The sequence below is a fragment of the Gymnodraco acuticeps genome, unplaced genomic scaffold, assembly GCF_902827175.1.
Source record: "Gymnodraco acuticeps unplaced genomic scaffold, fGymAcu1.1, whole genome shotgun sequence".
Lineage (NCBI taxonomy): Eukaryota > Metazoa > Chordata > Actinopteri > Perciformes > Bathydraconidae > Gymnodraco > Gymnodraco acuticeps.
The window spans coordinates 266,683-283,279 of NW_022992193.1; the positions used below are offsets into that span (position 1 = coordinate 266,683).

At 41.6% G+C, this 16,597-nt stretch overlaps 1 protein-coding gene across 5 annotated transcripts in view; it reads left to right on the forward strand.

Annotated features, from left to right (window-relative positions):
- The window catches only part of LOC117539278 (nck-associated protein 5-like), a 150,572-nt gene that overhangs the window by 113,423 nt on the left and 20,552 nt on the right, over nucleotides 1-16,597 (forward strand). For all 5 annotated transcript variants that reach the window (XM_034205316.1, XM_034205317.1, XM_034205319.1 and 2 more), the window contains 5 exons: nucleotides 2,293-2,331; nucleotides 2,835-2,954; nucleotides 8,278-8,382; nucleotides 9,624-9,809; nucleotides 12,980-16,464. In XM_034205316.1, coding sequence (XP_034061207.1) covers nucleotides 2,293-2,331; nucleotides 2,835-2,954; nucleotides 8,278-8,382; nucleotides 9,624-9,809; nucleotides 12,980-16,464 — 3,935 coding nt within the window. The remainder of the gene's footprint in view (nucleotides 1-2,292; nucleotides 2,332-2,834; nucleotides 2,955-8,277; nucleotides 8,383-9,623; nucleotides 9,810-12,979; nucleotides 16,465-16,597) is intronic.

Genomic DNA, 16,597 nt, shown 5'->3' on the forward strand with positions numbered 1-16,597 from the left:
CAAAACATGTCTCTGAAGTGTTTGGCTGAAATACCAAACAGATCATTGCAGCATCCCATAATCCCAAAAGTGCTGATTCTCTGTCTGTTACTTTAGATGAAAATAAGGAGCCCCCTCCCCACGCCCCTCTGAGAGACATTTGGTTAAAAAGAACTCAATGGTGCTCTAGGAGGAGATTCAGGTGATAAGGTGGGGGGGGGTGTTACCTTGGTTGCTGATTGGCTAATCGTTACACAAGCCAAAAAACCATTATGACATCACAAAGTGGCCAAAATCTGATCAGCTCATTTTCAGACAGGTTTTTTTATAGAAATGGATCAGGACAAAAAGAGAGCAAATATTTTTTCCTGAAACTTTCAGAGTCTCTTTCCACAGAGGGGACACATGTTGATGTAGAAGAGACATGAAGAAGAGGGGACACATGTTGATGTAGAAGAGACATGAAGAAGTGGATTTTGCATAATAGGTGACCTTTAATGTTTTAACCACAGGTTTACAATTGTCTTGAGCTTGAGGGAGGCGGAGGAGAATTGTTGAGAAGTCATTTTTAAAACATTGTCTAAATTGTGAGGCTCTAAAACCCAATCTCTCATACATTTTATAAAGAGGGAGTAGAATGATTTAGCTGCTGTAAGTTAAACCATTATTAGTCTGATTTATGTAAAAAATAGACAATTATGGAAACTAGGATCCTAGTTATTTTACTGTACGATTAAGGAGTCTTTAATGTCAAAAGGCTTTTTGTTGATGCTTGTACAATAATCAGAGGTAGGAGAAGTACTCAGATGTTGTACTTGAGAAAAGTACCAGGAATACTCTGTTACAAGTCAAAGTCCTGCATTCAAAATGTTCCTCAAGTAAAAGTAGAAAAGTATCAGCATCTAAATATAGTTAAAGTACCAAAAGTAAAAGTAGTCGTTGTGCAGATTGGTCCATTTCAGAATAATATATATGATATGTTTTATAATGATTGATCATGAAAGTGTTCTCAAAGCTGGTGAAGGTGCAGCTAGTTTGAAGGACTTTGTAGACTGCAGGGTAGCTGGTGGATTTACTCCAGGTGGATCTAAAGTCTGATTTAAGATCATTAATCCAGATCTGTAAAGTAACTACATGTCTTAAATACATGTAGTGCAGTACAAGTAGAAGTCTCAAAAAAGTAGTAAATGTACCTAGTTACTTTACAACACTGATAATAATAGTAGCAGAAATTATGTTTGTGAGGAAGAAAGAGGAAAGGATAGGGGGATTGGAGGAGGAAGGGGTGAGGAAGGAGATTAAAGTGAGCGATGTAAGAAAAAAAAAGGAGGGTCACAGTTTGCGTCCTCCATGAATTCCTTCCTGGCTCCTTTCTGCTTCCCTACCCTCATTAAGATGGCTCGACTCAGCTTTGTTGCGTTTACTTGTCAACTGTTTTCCTATGTGACATTTGAGGAAGAGGGGGGGGCTTGGTAATGATCCTGTTTTGAGGATGCTGGCTACATACAGTGGGAAAAACGCTTTCTTTTGGGATGATTTATCTTCTATGTTCCAACAGCTGCCTGTCTACATTTGTGTGAGCTCATTTTGTACTTTAATTACTTGTGTCAAAGTCAAACAACGGCAGAGTTCAAACCCTCTGTCCGATACCATTAGGTTGTGTTTGATCACTGTTTTACACTCAGATCTGTGTCTTGCGGTTCCAGCAGCGACGGCTCATTTCACCATATTTACTCCAGTTCCTCCTCATTCAATAAATGAGAAGCGAGAGCACTCAAATAAGCCGATGTGGCTTCACATAGTATTAATGAGCAATCAATGGGCAGTAATCGGAGCCGCTTCACTGTGGTCTGAGAGTGGGGGGGTGTTAGCCGCTGTGAGACCAAAGCCCAGACGCCTCTGCTTCTCTGCTAGCACCATTAGGAAGTGAGAGTTAAACATTGTAAAAGACACACACACACCAAATACTCTGTCTGTTATATATGCTGCCATGTTCAATGTAGAATTACTGTTTTAGTGAGACAATGAAATGTTGATAACTAGCCTGATTTGTGATTAGTTCTCTCACAAATGTACTGTAAGATACAATGTTATGTATGACACCTTAAAACTATGAAATGAAGTACTGTTCGAATACATTTTCTTTAAAAATAGACTCTTAAAGGGCATTTGTGATTTTAATGCTATTTCAGCTATTTCATCTTATGTGTAAATTGGCTGCGGTATAAATGCAAAGTCGCTCTACAGAGGCCTATAAGGGTCATAAAATACCTTGGAAGACATCCAATAATGGCTTTTTTCTGTCTATTTAAGGTTGCCAATCAAGTGGTACAGGCGCTTCTCACCCAAAAGGTTCGTTTCCTCCTGATGATACACTTCTGATCAAAAATATTTGTATTGCGTTTCGACAATGCATAAGTAATGTTTGTCATTTAGAAGTGGAAAGCAAAGTATACAATACAAATGAGACAATGGTCTGTACTGATTGTATGTACAAAAAGTCAAAAAAATTACAAAGAACACAAACAAACAATAACAACGACTAAAGTAATCCCCTACATTAACTGCCAGTGAGCCTCACACGATTATTTACCAGGAATATTGTTAAATAAATATATATATTATGCATATACATACATGCAGCAAATACCTATAATCCTACACATCAACTGTATACATAAACACATACATACTGTACATATGCTGCAGATAGGCTATACCAATAGCACAATGTTTAACAGAGTGTGGAATGCATTAAAAAAAAGGTCTGATAATGCACTTAAACTCTTGATGAACATCACTTTTATACCTCAGAAAAGCATTTCTCTGACGCTCCCTGTGTCCTCCTCCCTCAGGATCTCAGGGAGGAATGTCTGAAGCTACGGACCCGAGTCTTTGACCTGGAGCAGCAGAACCGGGCTCTGGGGGTCCTGTTCCAGCAGCGAATCAAACCTGCTTCAGACCTGCTTCTCCAGGTATGCTGCCCCCTCTTTTACTTATTTTTAAACACAAATACCTGTACGTTCTACTTGTTACATTTTCCAAACAGGCTTTAGTTTGAATGTGTGTTTGGTGGCGTGATCATTATTCTTTAGAGTCATTGCGTGCCTATTGATTTGAACACGATCCGCGTATCCATCATTTCCTGGTCTTCTCTAAAGAAGAGGGACCAATGGAAACGTTGTCATGTTGCCGTTGTTCAGCATGGAAACATTTATTAGCTAACAATGACATTATTGTTCTATTGATATAAAGAGAGGTCAGGTACTCTTTAAAACTGCTGCTAGTTATGGGTACTTTTTACTGAAGTACATTTCAAAGCCCATACTTTTTACTTTTGAAGAAGTTTAGTCAGAGTATATATGTATATCCTCATGCTGTGAACTCCTCTGCTATCACACACTGATGTTCTCCAGTAAACAAGCCTGTGCACTTATTCCCATGCATTTGAAGTTGTTTTTCATTTGAGTTGTTATTACTCTGCTCTGGGGTCTAAGCTGGAGACACAGGCTGCAAAAGAAAACTGTAAACACTTTGATTGAGAATACAAAAAAAATCCTCTTTTACATCAATCTTTATCAATCTGTTTTGAGGCAGAGATGAAGCGCTGGCCTTGAATCCCTTGTTGTTTTTTGTTGGTTTGTTTATCATGCATGGTTCAATCTGAGGTTCTGTGTAGTTCTCTTATTTTTTATTAGGAATCCTTGACGTTCACCAAACTTCCCAAAACCATGAAAATGTCCCACCAAAAAAGACATTCTCCTGTGTGCCACCAAACATTAATACCTGTGTGTGTGTGTGTGTGTGTGTGTGTGTGTGTGTGTGTGTGTGTGTGTGTGTGTGTGTGTGTGTGTGTGTGTGTGTGTGTGTGTGTGTGTGTGTGTGTGTGTGTGTGTGTGTGGTGTGTGTGTGTGTGTGTGTGTGTGTGTGTGTGTGTGTGTGTGTGTGTGTGTGTGTGTGTGTGTGTGTGTGTGTGTGTGTGTGTGTGTGTGTGTGTGTGTGTGTGTGTGTGTGTGTGTGTGTGTGTGTGTGTGTGTGTGTGTGTGTGTGTGTGTGTGTGTGTGTGTGTGTGTGTGTGTGTGTGTGTGTGTGTGTGTGTGTGTGTGTGTGTGTGTGTGTGTGTGTGTGTGCGTGCTCCAGCTAGAAGGTGTAATTATGAGACGGATGGACCCGCCACGTTATACTTAACTCATCTATTATCAACATTGATACAGCATTGCAGGCCCATAAGGTCCGTTTGGAAAGTAGGGTTTCACATTATTGTGGAAATTGTGTCTCTACTCGCTGTCAATATGAAATTAGCAAGCCGCCAAAAGAGGGAAAAACGTCTGTCAGTCCGAGACGAGAGGAGAGGGTAAAAGGAGAGGAGGCAGGCAAGGGTAGATAAGGAGTGAAAATGGAGAGCGATGAGATAGCAGAGAAACCGAGACGACAAGGAGGTAGAAGTGAAAAACTAAAGGCGAAAATAAGACGAGGCAGAAATGCTATATCAATTGAGTTAAAAAAGGAAGAGATATAATATGGCTCTGGGTGTGTTGTAAAGCTCTCTATCTGCTGCAGCATTATTGGACAGGCAGGAACATTGTCAAGTGAAACTGCAATATAAAAGGCTGGAGGAGGGGGAATTGATGTGGGGACCAAGAGGGCGAGAATTAGGACAGAGACTCTGTGTAATGAGTTTTTCCCTCTCCGTATGATTCTGCTGAAAAGAAAGCGTTTTCACACGTCACCACCGAGTCATTATTTACAGTAGGTTTTCCCACTGGAAGGGGCCATTTTGCCTGCCTGCTCATTACCAAATATTGACATTTGCATCATCAACTGGTGATTCAGTGTAAGGATTAATCATAATGTGATCACCCCGCTCCGGATGTCCATTATGCAGTAACGTGTGGGAGAGCTGTTAAAAAATCTATATTTATCACAGGGACTGGAACTTCTGACAGTATGTAATTGAGAAATGTGTTAATGAGCTGCTGGGAAAATGGTGTTACCTTTAGACAGCTATCCTACAGTAGATGTCTAAAGGTCATTTTCCCTGTATTATTCATTAAAATAAATGATATGTGAATTCTACAGAGGTTAGGGAGCCAACATTGAATTTATAGTAGCATTATTATGATACTGTTAACAAACCTACACACTTACAGTTTCATATCCCACTTAATAATCCATAGGAGCCACATATCTAATACAAATATGAAGATAATAAGGATGAGTTTTCATGGAGCAGACGGAGACTTAATCACCCGTATGAGTGCACTGTTTCCAATCTAGCTGTGGCCCTTTTTGCTTATCAGTAATTAAACGTTCTCCAGTTCCCCGCGGGCATCTTGAGTTTCTCTGATAAAGAACCACAACGCTTTTTTTAAAGGAGCAACATCAGTTGGGCGCCATCCCTCCCTTCAGCTGAATTGGTTTGATGCCAAAAACGCCAAGCATTCATTTCAGAAAAATAACAATTTTCTCAAACCATGATCTATTCGGAGGTAAGGGAAATAATCTGCTATATATGACAAAATGGCGTTTCAGTTTACTATGGTACCTCACGATGTGAATACCATGACTTCATTGGAAACACATTTGGGTAATTGGAAATACATTTTTGCTCAATAATAAAGTTAAGGAGGTTTCTTTTAACATGTTACACACAATATATCCGGCAAAAAGGACACTGCAACGATTTGGACTTGATATTGAATATTCCTGTACATGTTGTAATCTACAAGAAGAAAGTATTGGCCATTTATTTTATGAATGCGTGTATTGTGGTATGATGTAGAATGTTTTATTAGAAGAAAGACGGGACAAAAGATTAAACTCCAAGATAGAGACATTCTTATGTACTTCAAGACTGATGGGATGGATGCAGATTTTGTCTTTTTTGTGCAGTTGATTGAGACATTTCCTATCCATAAAAAAAACGGGCTGACTCTGATTTCTATCAAGAATTTAAACAATATATTGGCACTATTAAAAACATTAGGAATAAGAAGGCAATCAAAACTAATTTGATTTGCTCATTTTAATGTAGTTTTCTTTCCTTTTTTCTTTAATTACTGTATGTAATGTCTTGTTGCTGTGTATGTCTTCCCCATCATGTATGATATTGAATAGATGAATTAAAACAAATAATAAAAGTACCATGACATCATTGCTGTTTGAGCTAAAAGTGTCTTTGCAAAAAAGTTTGAAATCCCGTTTTTTAGGCAGAGAATATTGGTGATAATATATTTGGAGCTTTTGAGATATTGTTCACCTTAGTCCTGTCATATTACTCGTCTGAGGCTATGTCTCATATCGTGGTTATCAGGCTTCATGCTGCTGGAGCTTTAGGAAAATCCTTTGTGATGAATCAGATGTATAGATCAGGTCATGCAGGTGTGTGTGTGTGTGTGTGTGTGTGTGTGTGTGTGTGTGTGTGTGTGTGTGTGTGTGTGTGTGTGTGTGTGTGTGTGTGTGTGGTGTGTGTGTGTGTGTGTGTGTTTGTGTGTGTGTGTGTGTGTGTGGTGTGTGTGTGTGTGTGTGTGTGTGTGTGTGTGTGTGTGTGTGTGTGTGTGTGTGTGTGTGTGTGTGTGTGGTGTGTGTGTGTGTGTGTGTGTGTGTGTGTGTGTGTGTGTGTGTGTGTGTGTGTGTGTGTGTGTGTGTGTGTGTGTGTGTGTGTGTGTGTGTGTGTGGTGTGTGTGTGTGTGTGTGTGTGTGTGTGTGTGTGTGTGTGTGTGTGTGTGTGTTTTACCGATGAGTTTTTCCGTGCCAATGCTGATGGATTTGTTTTTGAAGCCGCCTATTCTGGGCTGACATTCATTATCTCGAGCAAAAGTAGGAATCTTCTTGCTTTTTTTTCAACATGATCACACGAAACGTATCCAATCGGCTTCCAAAGTCCTCGATGTTATGTAATAGTAAGCAAAATACCTTATTTGCATGATATATCGCATCATTAATACATGACTTTGATCTTGGCCTTGAACCTATGAAAGTTGGAGATGCACATACAGTATGGCCTTGTCATCTACCCCCCCCCCCCCCCCCCGCGACCCTGTGTCACTATTGACTGAATCCTTGATGAGGATGCTGAGGAGGTGAAATCCGGCACCCTATGATAAGATCAGAGCCCCACCCGTCCACCCTGTAGACAGCACACATTTAAATGTCCTCCTTTTTTAAAGCTCGTATGAGAAGCCATCTTGCACTTTGATCCTAATAAAACTAAAATGGCAGCTAAATGCTGTATTTATTTTCAAAATAGCAATGAAGAATAGTGACCTGAAAAAGCCAACTTCGAACAAGGTTTTAAAGAGCGTATAGAGCTTTGTGTTTTATTCATCCTCAAAATAATAAGGAAGATTCCCTTGTGTGTGGAAAAAGCAGGAATGAATCTGTTTCCATGGCACCATAACCACCTTGTCATTAAAGGTGAAAAGTTATTCACAATAATATAAAACGCTTTTTGGGGTTTTGCTGGAAGTTGAAGAGAGAAACGTGGGATGGTTGAGCCACAGGCCAAGTGATGTAGGGTGTTTGTTCTTCAGAGACAAACAAAGGGATTTGGCTACCATTAGGAGCTGCTTTCTTTCTCCAAAATGTTCAGAGGACGCCTTTCACTGCACAGAAAGAAGTCAATACAAAACTGTCAGCAAAGAGTTTTATGGGATTCAATCAAATGTGAGCAACTCTCCATTTGCTGAAGGTGACTTTCCCTCCACAGCATGAGGTAAATACAAATCAAATCGGATATATCAGAGCGCAGAAAATCACACATGTCTGTATAAATATATACTCACAGAGTGTGCACTCGTTTGGCCCATGGCAGCAGCACAAGATCAAGTGTTTTGTTCCGGCGTATTTCCAGTCTAAGTTAATTTGAGCACAGGGAACACAGTCTAATTAAGTTCGGAGATTAATACATGGAAATGCTTTTGGTTTTTGAATCCTTCCCTCTTAAGCGCAATAGTTAAATAACAGAAGAGACTGCTGACGAAAAAAAATCAAAGGAATCCCTTACTCCCTGATGCAATTATATCCTATTCACATTAGTTTTTCTCCGGCCGATGTCATTAATGACTTTGAGCGTGGGGGGGGGGGGGGGGGGATATGAATCGGGGCTATAAATCGGGGCTTTGCATTGAGGGAACCTGATAGGCCAGTTGCCCAGCTTCAACACTGAACGGCTACTGAACAGTTATAGTAATGAACATTGTGTTACAAAAATGTGAGAGAAAAAGAGAGAATTGACAAACTGGAAAGGGAGATAAAATAAAATACACAAATTCACCCCGGTGTGTCCTTCCTTTTCAGAAACTCCACTCAAGGATCATGGATCTATCTGCTGCAGATTTGCTTCTGGAGCCAGAAAGAAGCAAGGCCTTCCTCCTTTCCAGGAACACAGAATCCCCCTCCAGTGTAAGCTTAGTGGGAAACATTTTTTTAGCCATATGAATTATCCAGGTAACCACAAACCCACTCAAGAAATCGTTAGGCGATATTAAAATACAGACCTAACTATCTGAAGCCGTGACCCCTCCTCTGCTCTCTGGCAGTATCATTTGGCGCTAAGAGGAATAAATCCTTGTCATATTACCAGAAAACCATCGATTGGGCCCCTCCGTCAGTAAAAATGACTCCATAGGACACTGTAGTACATTAGTCATCTTATATATTATGCATTAAAGCCTGAAAATGAGTTTGCTCCTTCCTTTTACCCTTTTGCTCCTCCGAGAATGCCACCTGATAAACTCTACGGCAAAGAATGAATATAATAACGGCTGCTATGCAAATTATAATAAATCATGTAATCTAAATGTGCAAAGTATCTCCTTAAAGACATTATGTGAAGTGATACGCAGACCAGAAAAATATCTTATTTCTAATCTTGCATACAAGAATAAAATAATTTATTTGCAGTCAATGCTGATCGAGGAACATCTGCTGTGATGACTGAACATGGGAATATGATTGATATTCTTAAATTAAGTCTGGAAAGCCAAGTACTGTAGAATTTAATGAAACTTTCTAAGAGTATTTGACGGGTCTGTCAAGTGCTGGTAAATATGTTTCATATCTAAATTAACAGCAAGATGGCAATTAGATACGCAACACTACCCGACGTCTTAGACATCAGATATGCATGTTTATGGAATGAAGCGTATAAAATAAGACTTATGCGAAACAGTTTTAAGAGAAATGTCCAATAAAAGTGGCATTTCTCTCAATAAGAACCCATCATCACATTACTGGGGAAAACACCAGAGGAGATACAAAATAAAGTTTCCTACCTATTTACTGTGATAAGAATAGCGATCATCAAACTAATTACAAGGAATTGGCTAAAAGATAATAACTTAGTAAACTCAAAATGTGAGAAAACAACTATGCGAATTAGAAACCAAATGCATATCTTTGAGGAAAGGTGGGAAAAATGGGTCAAGTATAGAAAGTATACCTGAGTATTAATAATGTATCCATTCTTTTATTTGTAATATTATTATTTTATTATTTATATCGGATTTGTCAACTGTTACGTAGTTAATCTATAGATGTGTTTATTTTTTATGTATGCTTTGTGAATATCTTCTTAAAATGCAAATAAAAAAATGATGCTATACAAGTTATAAACACTATAATTATGTTTCTCTGTCTTATAGGAGCTCCAGTGGAATGGAAAGTCAGGTCTCCCTTTGGCCAAGTGTCTGAGCCAGCTGTCCCTCACAGCCCCCCCTGTGTATCCCCGCAGCAGCTGCAGCAGCAGTGAGTTGTCCCTGTCGAGTGCCTGCAGTGAATTCTCCAGCGGCTCCTACACCTGGAATGATGGACGCTCCTGTGGGAAAATGGTAAATCCTGTCACTCACTATTTATCTTACTGTACACTGGAAAAAATGCTGCTCCAAAATCAAGTAAAAGAATAATAAAAACAAGGTGTTTTTGCTTGTAATAAGTCAAAAAAATCTGCCAATAGAACAAGTGAAAACTTGCATGGTAAGATCCCTTGAAATAAAATGCTATATTTAGATAAATCAGGTCTTGTAATTAGCTGAGAAAAACTTTGTTTGAGCTATATTTCACCAGAATAAGGGAATGTTGTATTACAAAATGAGCCAGAACTACTCAAAAGTGTTCTGTTTTCTGGTGATTTTCCAATAAAAACGTGTTTTTCTCGAATCAAGAAAGATGTATTTCTTGAAACAAGATTAATCCATCTTTCACAAATACCACAGCAGCTTAAACAACAATTCATCTGAGATACAACTCAGAATAAGATGTTTCCAAGAGTTAAGATACTTAAGATGCATTGTCTAAAACAAATCTCACTGCATTGTTACTTCATTTATTATGTCTTATATCAAGTGGTGAGACATATTCTCACTAGAAATTAGACCAATATACTTCAATCAATCAATCAATCAATGTTTATTTATATAGCCCAATATCACAAATGTTACATTTGTCTCAGTGGACTTTACAGTTTGTACAAAATATCAGTATGACAATACGACACCCTCTGTCCTTAGACCCTCACATCGTACAAGGAAAAACTTCTGAAGAAAACCCACAGTTTAAAGGGGAACATGGGAGAAACCTCAGGGAGAGCAACAGAGGAGGGATCCCTCTCCCAGGACGGACAGACGTGCAATAGATGCCGTGTGTAAATTGAAAAGATAATACATATGCAACATAGGTAGTCCAAATATTTGGAAATGCATGTGTGTATAATAGGAAGATGAATCCACGAGGATATCCATCCAGGACCTATGATCCAGGACCACAGCCACGACTCAAGATCCAGGGCTCGCGATCCAGGACAGAGGAGCGCAGGATCATCCATGACTCCGGATCCCGGCGTATATAGACACCAAAAAGAAAGACATTTGGGGAAGCTGGGTTAATCGGAACATGAGAGTACACAGGTATAGACAGAGAGAAGGAAGAAGTAAGATGTCCCCCGACAAACTAAGCCTATATCAGCAAAACTAGGGGCTGAATCTAATCAGCCCTAACTATAAGCTTTATCAAAAAGGAAGGTCTTAAGCGCACTCTTAAAAACGGATAGGGTGTCTGCCGCCCGAACACAAACTGGAAGCTGATTCCACAAATGTGGAGCTTGATAAGAAAAGGCTCTGGCTCCCATTGTACTTTTAGAGACTCTAGGAACAACCAACGACCCTGCATTCTTGGAACGCAATGCCCTAGTAGGACAGTAGGGTATAATGAGTTCTTTAAGGTAAGATGGCGCCTGCCCATTAAGGGCTTTGTAGGCGAGAAGAAGAATTTTAAATTCTATCCTGTGTTCTATAGGGAGCCAGTGTAAGGCAGCCAGAACAGGAGTAATGTGGTCCCTTTTCCTAACTCTGGTTAGTATACGAGCTGCAGCATTTTGAATCAGCTGAAGCGACTTGACTGACTTCTTGGTACACCCTGATAATAAAGAGTTACAATAATCCAGCCTTGAAGTAACAAATGCATGGACTAGTTTCTCTGCATCGTTTTGAGGCAAGATATGCCTGATTTTTGCAATGTTACGTAGATGGAAGTAGGCGGTCCTTGAAATTGATTTTATGTGGGCGTTAAAGGATAAATCCTGATCAAATATAACACCAAGATTCCTTACAGTCTCACTGGAGGCCAAATTAATGCCATCCATAGTTAGTATATCCTTAGATAATTTGTTTCGTAGATTCTTCGGGCCAACTTCAGTTTTGGTTCAGTTTTGGTCGTGTTTAACATCAAAAAGTTTAAGGTCATCCACGTTTTTAAGTCCTTAAGGCAGTCTTGAATTTTATTTAGATGATTAATTTCATCAGGCTTGATTGATAAATATAGTTGAGTATCATCCGCATAACAATGAAAGTTTACAGAATGATTCCTTATAATATTGCCTAACGGAAGCATATATAATGTGAACAAAATAGGTCCGAGCACTGAGCCCTGTGGCACTCCATGGCTAACTTTGGTTTGCGTGGAAGATTCATCATTGACACGTACAAACTGAGAGCGTTCAGATAGATAGGACCTAAACCAGCCTAAAGCAGTTCCCTGTATGCCAACTAAGTGCTCTAGTCTTTGCAATAAGATATCATGGTCGATAGTATCAAATGCAGCACTGAGATCGAGCAAAACAAGAATAGAGACACGTCCCTTGTCAGAGGCTATTAGAATGTCATTTGTGACTTTAAACAGAGCTCTCTCTGTGCTATGATGTGTTCTAAAGCCAGACTGAAAAGCTTCAAATAAATCATTGTTTTTTAAGTAATCACACAACTGTTTTGCGACCGCTTTCTCAAGAATTTTTGAGAGGAACGGAAGATTGGAAATAGGTCTATAATTGGCTAAAACCTCTGGATCGAGATTGTGCTTTTTAAGAAGCGGTTTTATCACTGCTACTTTGAATGATTGTGGAACATAGCCTGATAATAAAGACATATTCATAATATTTAATAAATAAGTGCTAATTAATGGAAAAACTTCCTTCAACAGCTTAGTTGGAATTGGGTCTAACATACACGTTGATGGTTTAGAAGAGAGAATCATTGTATTTAATTGTTCAAGGTTTATGGCTGAAAAGCATTCTAGTTTACTATCTAATGTAATATTAGAACTTACGTTTCCGGGAGCTGTTGATAACACTATACTGGTCAAAGGCAAGAGGTCATTAATTTTGTTTCTAAGAGTAACAATTTTATCGTTAAAAAAGCACATAAAATCATTACTACTGAGTGCTATGGGAATAGAAGGCTCAATCGAGCTGTGGCTTTCTGTCAGGCTGGCTACAGTGCTGAAAAGAAATCTTGCATTATTCTTATTCTCATCTATTAATGAAGAGTAGTAGGCTGCTCTCGCTTTACGCAGTGCTTTCTTATATTCATTGAGAGTAATATGCCAAATTAAACGAGATTCTTCAAGTTTAGTGGAACGCCATATCCTTTCAAGTTGTCTCGATTGTCTTGGCAAGATTTCAAGTTTTGCTGATTACGACACAATTTTGATCCACTTTTTTTGCTTCTAGTCATCGCTGACCTGGGAGAAGAGGCTGAGTTTGGGTTCGTCAGCTCCGAGTAATATCTGCACCCCTCCGGAGGAGCCCACCAGGCGCAAGGAGAGCAACATACTTCAGGGACTGAAAAAGCTCCAGAGGAGGAAGCACCGGAGCTCCTCCGCCTCAGCCAGGGTCTCCAAGTCAGGAGACAAAGACTGCATGAACTCCAACGAGGGCATCTACTCCCTGGGTGTCTTGGGTGGAAATAAGGGGGTGTCCAATCCCACCCATGTGGGTAGAACTTCAGCCGTTGTGGGCAAGAATTTCTCTTTTGATTCTGATGACGCTGATGACGAATTGGCAACTTCTTGTCGAGGAGATAACATCCCCACTAAGGACAACTGGTTTTACTCCAAGAAGCTTTCCCGCAGCATATCGGACAGTTTGTGTAGTTGGGAGGGGCTGCAGGACAGTGGAGGTGGGGGTGGAGGTGGAGGTGGGGGCGATGGTAACTCAGGTCTCTTGGCTACAAAACACCTTTCTGGCTGTGATTCAAAAGAACGTCCCGAGAAACTCATGAGTTTCATTAACAGTTTTCTTCCTGAGGGACGCCCCTCAGCTTTTAAAAAACCATCCTTGCTGCACTTCAAGCCCCCTAACCCTCAGGGTCCCATCCCCCTCTCTGATGTGGATGATCCAGAGGAACTCAGCTCGGAGTCTAGTGACATCAGAATGTCCTTTAGCCAGACACCAGAGCGAGCAGTGAGGGACTCAAAGAGGGAGTCAAGAGACGCTGCCAAGATGATCGCGCAACAGTGCCTCCGAAGAGAGCAGGGACGCACCCAATCAGCAGACGGGAGGCCCAGGCCTTTCTGCCTATTGAAGGAGCCCAAAGGATCCATGTGTACTCAGTCTGAGGAGAGCCTCTTGTCGATATTCGATGCAGAAGGAGAGCCTATTGAACTTTCTTCTCAGAGTCTCACTGCTTGTTCAGGGCCACGAAACGGCATTCAAAGTAGCAAAATAGTCCCCGATTACGCAGAAGTAGTGCCGCGGGAGAGACCGACAAGGCAAAAATCTGCCAATGCAAGAAACTACAGTGTTCTTGAATCTCCAGAGAAGCCATCTGAATATCAAATTAGGTCTCAAAATACTAGCAACAGCAGGGAGGGCAGTGCAGAGAGGGAGTCGATACACATGACTCCACAAAGGAAACTAATCAAACCGCTGAGCAGCCGACCTAATAAAGGCCCTTCAATGCCCCCCATGAACGATTCTGCTGCTTCCAGGTCGAGTGGGTCAAAGATTCCCGGGCGAAACAAGCCTTTAACCTCTCCATTGAGATTGTTTAAGGGCTCTTCCACTGACACAAGTATCTCAGGACCCTCAGGTCAGGAGAAATCTCCCTCTTCTCCTGCGGTTAAATTGTCAAGGTTTATCAAGACACAAGGAACCTGCTCACAGAGCCCAAAGGCAGTGAACTCCAAGCTCCAAGGCAGGGCCGAATTGAGTAAGGGCCCCTCCTCCTCCAGTTCCCCTCACCTCTCAAGGAGGCACCTGGATTATCTTGACAATGGTGAGCAGCCCACCAGAGACCAACACTGTGAAACCAGCAAAAATAAACTCAGGTCCCCTTCTCCTCCCCCGCCCCCGGGCCGCACCACCTCCTTACTGGTCAGACCAAATTATGAAGGGTCGCCTCAAGCACAAAAGACATGGCTGGCTCAAACAACCACTGTGAGGGGCCCTCCCCCAAGTTACCACACCTCAATTCTACCAAATATGCAATCGACGCTACCCATCAAGGATAAAGACTGTTTAGACTTGGATGCAGGCTACGGGACTGCACTTGCACCTCAGAAACTGGTCGAGAAAACCAGTCTGCACCTTCAAAAGTCCCCCGCCACCACTCAGACGCCTACTAAAGGCACTTCTAAGAGGATGACCGCGAAAGACTACATCCCTCCTGCAAACTCAGGGTTTGATCCAGAAACTGAAAATGCACCTAAAAGCTCAAAGAATGTCCCTCCCCCTTACAGTGCCCTCAGAGGGTCCTCACTTCAGAACTCCTTTGCAAATAAAAGATTATCAACCCATGAAGGTGTCCATCAGACAGTGCAGAAGACGTCTATTAGTTTACCCCTATCGCTTCAGGACACATCCCAAGCTAAAACAGAACCCCAAAATGGCAAAGCTATTGTCAGCCCCCCCAGTTCGGCCATGCTTTCCCCCAGCACGCCAGAAAAAGCCTCAAAGACTCGCATCCCGATGGGTTTTAAAGCATTCATAAAATCTCCCCCTAGCCATAAAAATAGTCCCTCGATACCAGGCAAGCAAGCAAAAGATCATATCAACTCAGTCTCCAAGGAAACTGTGACTTCAAATGCCTCTACCCAGTGTGACAGCTCGCAGCCAGTGTACAGCATTGATTCCCCCCCCAAGATGTCCATTACAGAAGTGAAAGGTGAGGTCCAGTGTAGATTACTGGAGGACGATGCTCATGCTGTGTTACCAGAGGAGGGAGAGCTTTGTGAGAAAGGGAAAAGGAGTAGTCAACTTTTCTCCAGATCCATATCTATCTCTACAAAGCCTCATTTAAAGCCGGCATTGGGGATGAATGGGGCCAAAGCCCGGAGCCAGAGCTTTAGCACCAACTACATTGAGAAACCCAACATCAATGTTGTAGATGGGCCAGGAAAAACCAGAACTCAGATAATCACCAACTCTGGGGAAAGGGGGAACTCTTTGTCGCGGCAGAGTTCCTTGGAGGTACCGGAGAGCCCTGTCCACTCCCCAAGATCCAGGCTCAGCCACTACGGAGGCATGACGTCGTCAAATAGTCAGAGCGTCCTTCCTGAGAAAACTTCCAAATCAGATGACGGGTCACAGGTGGAGGCGATCACTTCACCTTCTCAAAAAGAGACACGTAGCTTACCCATCAGTGAAAGGGTTGGTTTAAACATCCGCAAGCCAGCGAAAGTTCATCCACAGCCTCCAATAGCAACTTCCCCTGATGACCCGGACTTTAGCAGAGATGTCAAAACTCAGACAGACTCTCCAGATACGGAGGAGAAAATCAGCCCAACAGCCTGTACGATCGAAGAGAAGGTCATGATGGGAATCGAGGAGAACCTGCAGAAATGTCAAGAACAGGAGAAGGTCACTGCCAGCGAGACCAAACAGAAGACGGGCCCTTCTCTGGCAAACTGGTTCGGCCTCCGTAAGAGCAAACTACCCGCTCTGAGTGGGAAGAAAGCGGACTCCCCCAAGGGTAAGGAAGAGAAGAAGGAGTCGAAGATCGGATCGGTGCTCGGAGGCAAACAGAAGAAGGATAAGAAGAAAAACGATAACCAGCAGAGAGACTGTCAGGAGGGGGAGAACCAGTCTGATGTGAACAACAAGCTGAGCTCCATCATGGACCACTGCAACAACCAGATGGGTCAGATCGCCTCTCAGATCCAGTGCACCACCGCGTTCATCGGCAAAGACCAGTTCGTGAAGGAGCTTCTCGGCAGGTGGGTGAAACTACAGCTCAAGAACATTCCGAATGAATTACACTTAATTGATCGGGCGTTATGCTGATTACTCCCGGTCACACAGTGTGAATCGACAAAACAAATTGGTTGTTCTATTAAATTAAACATGAGC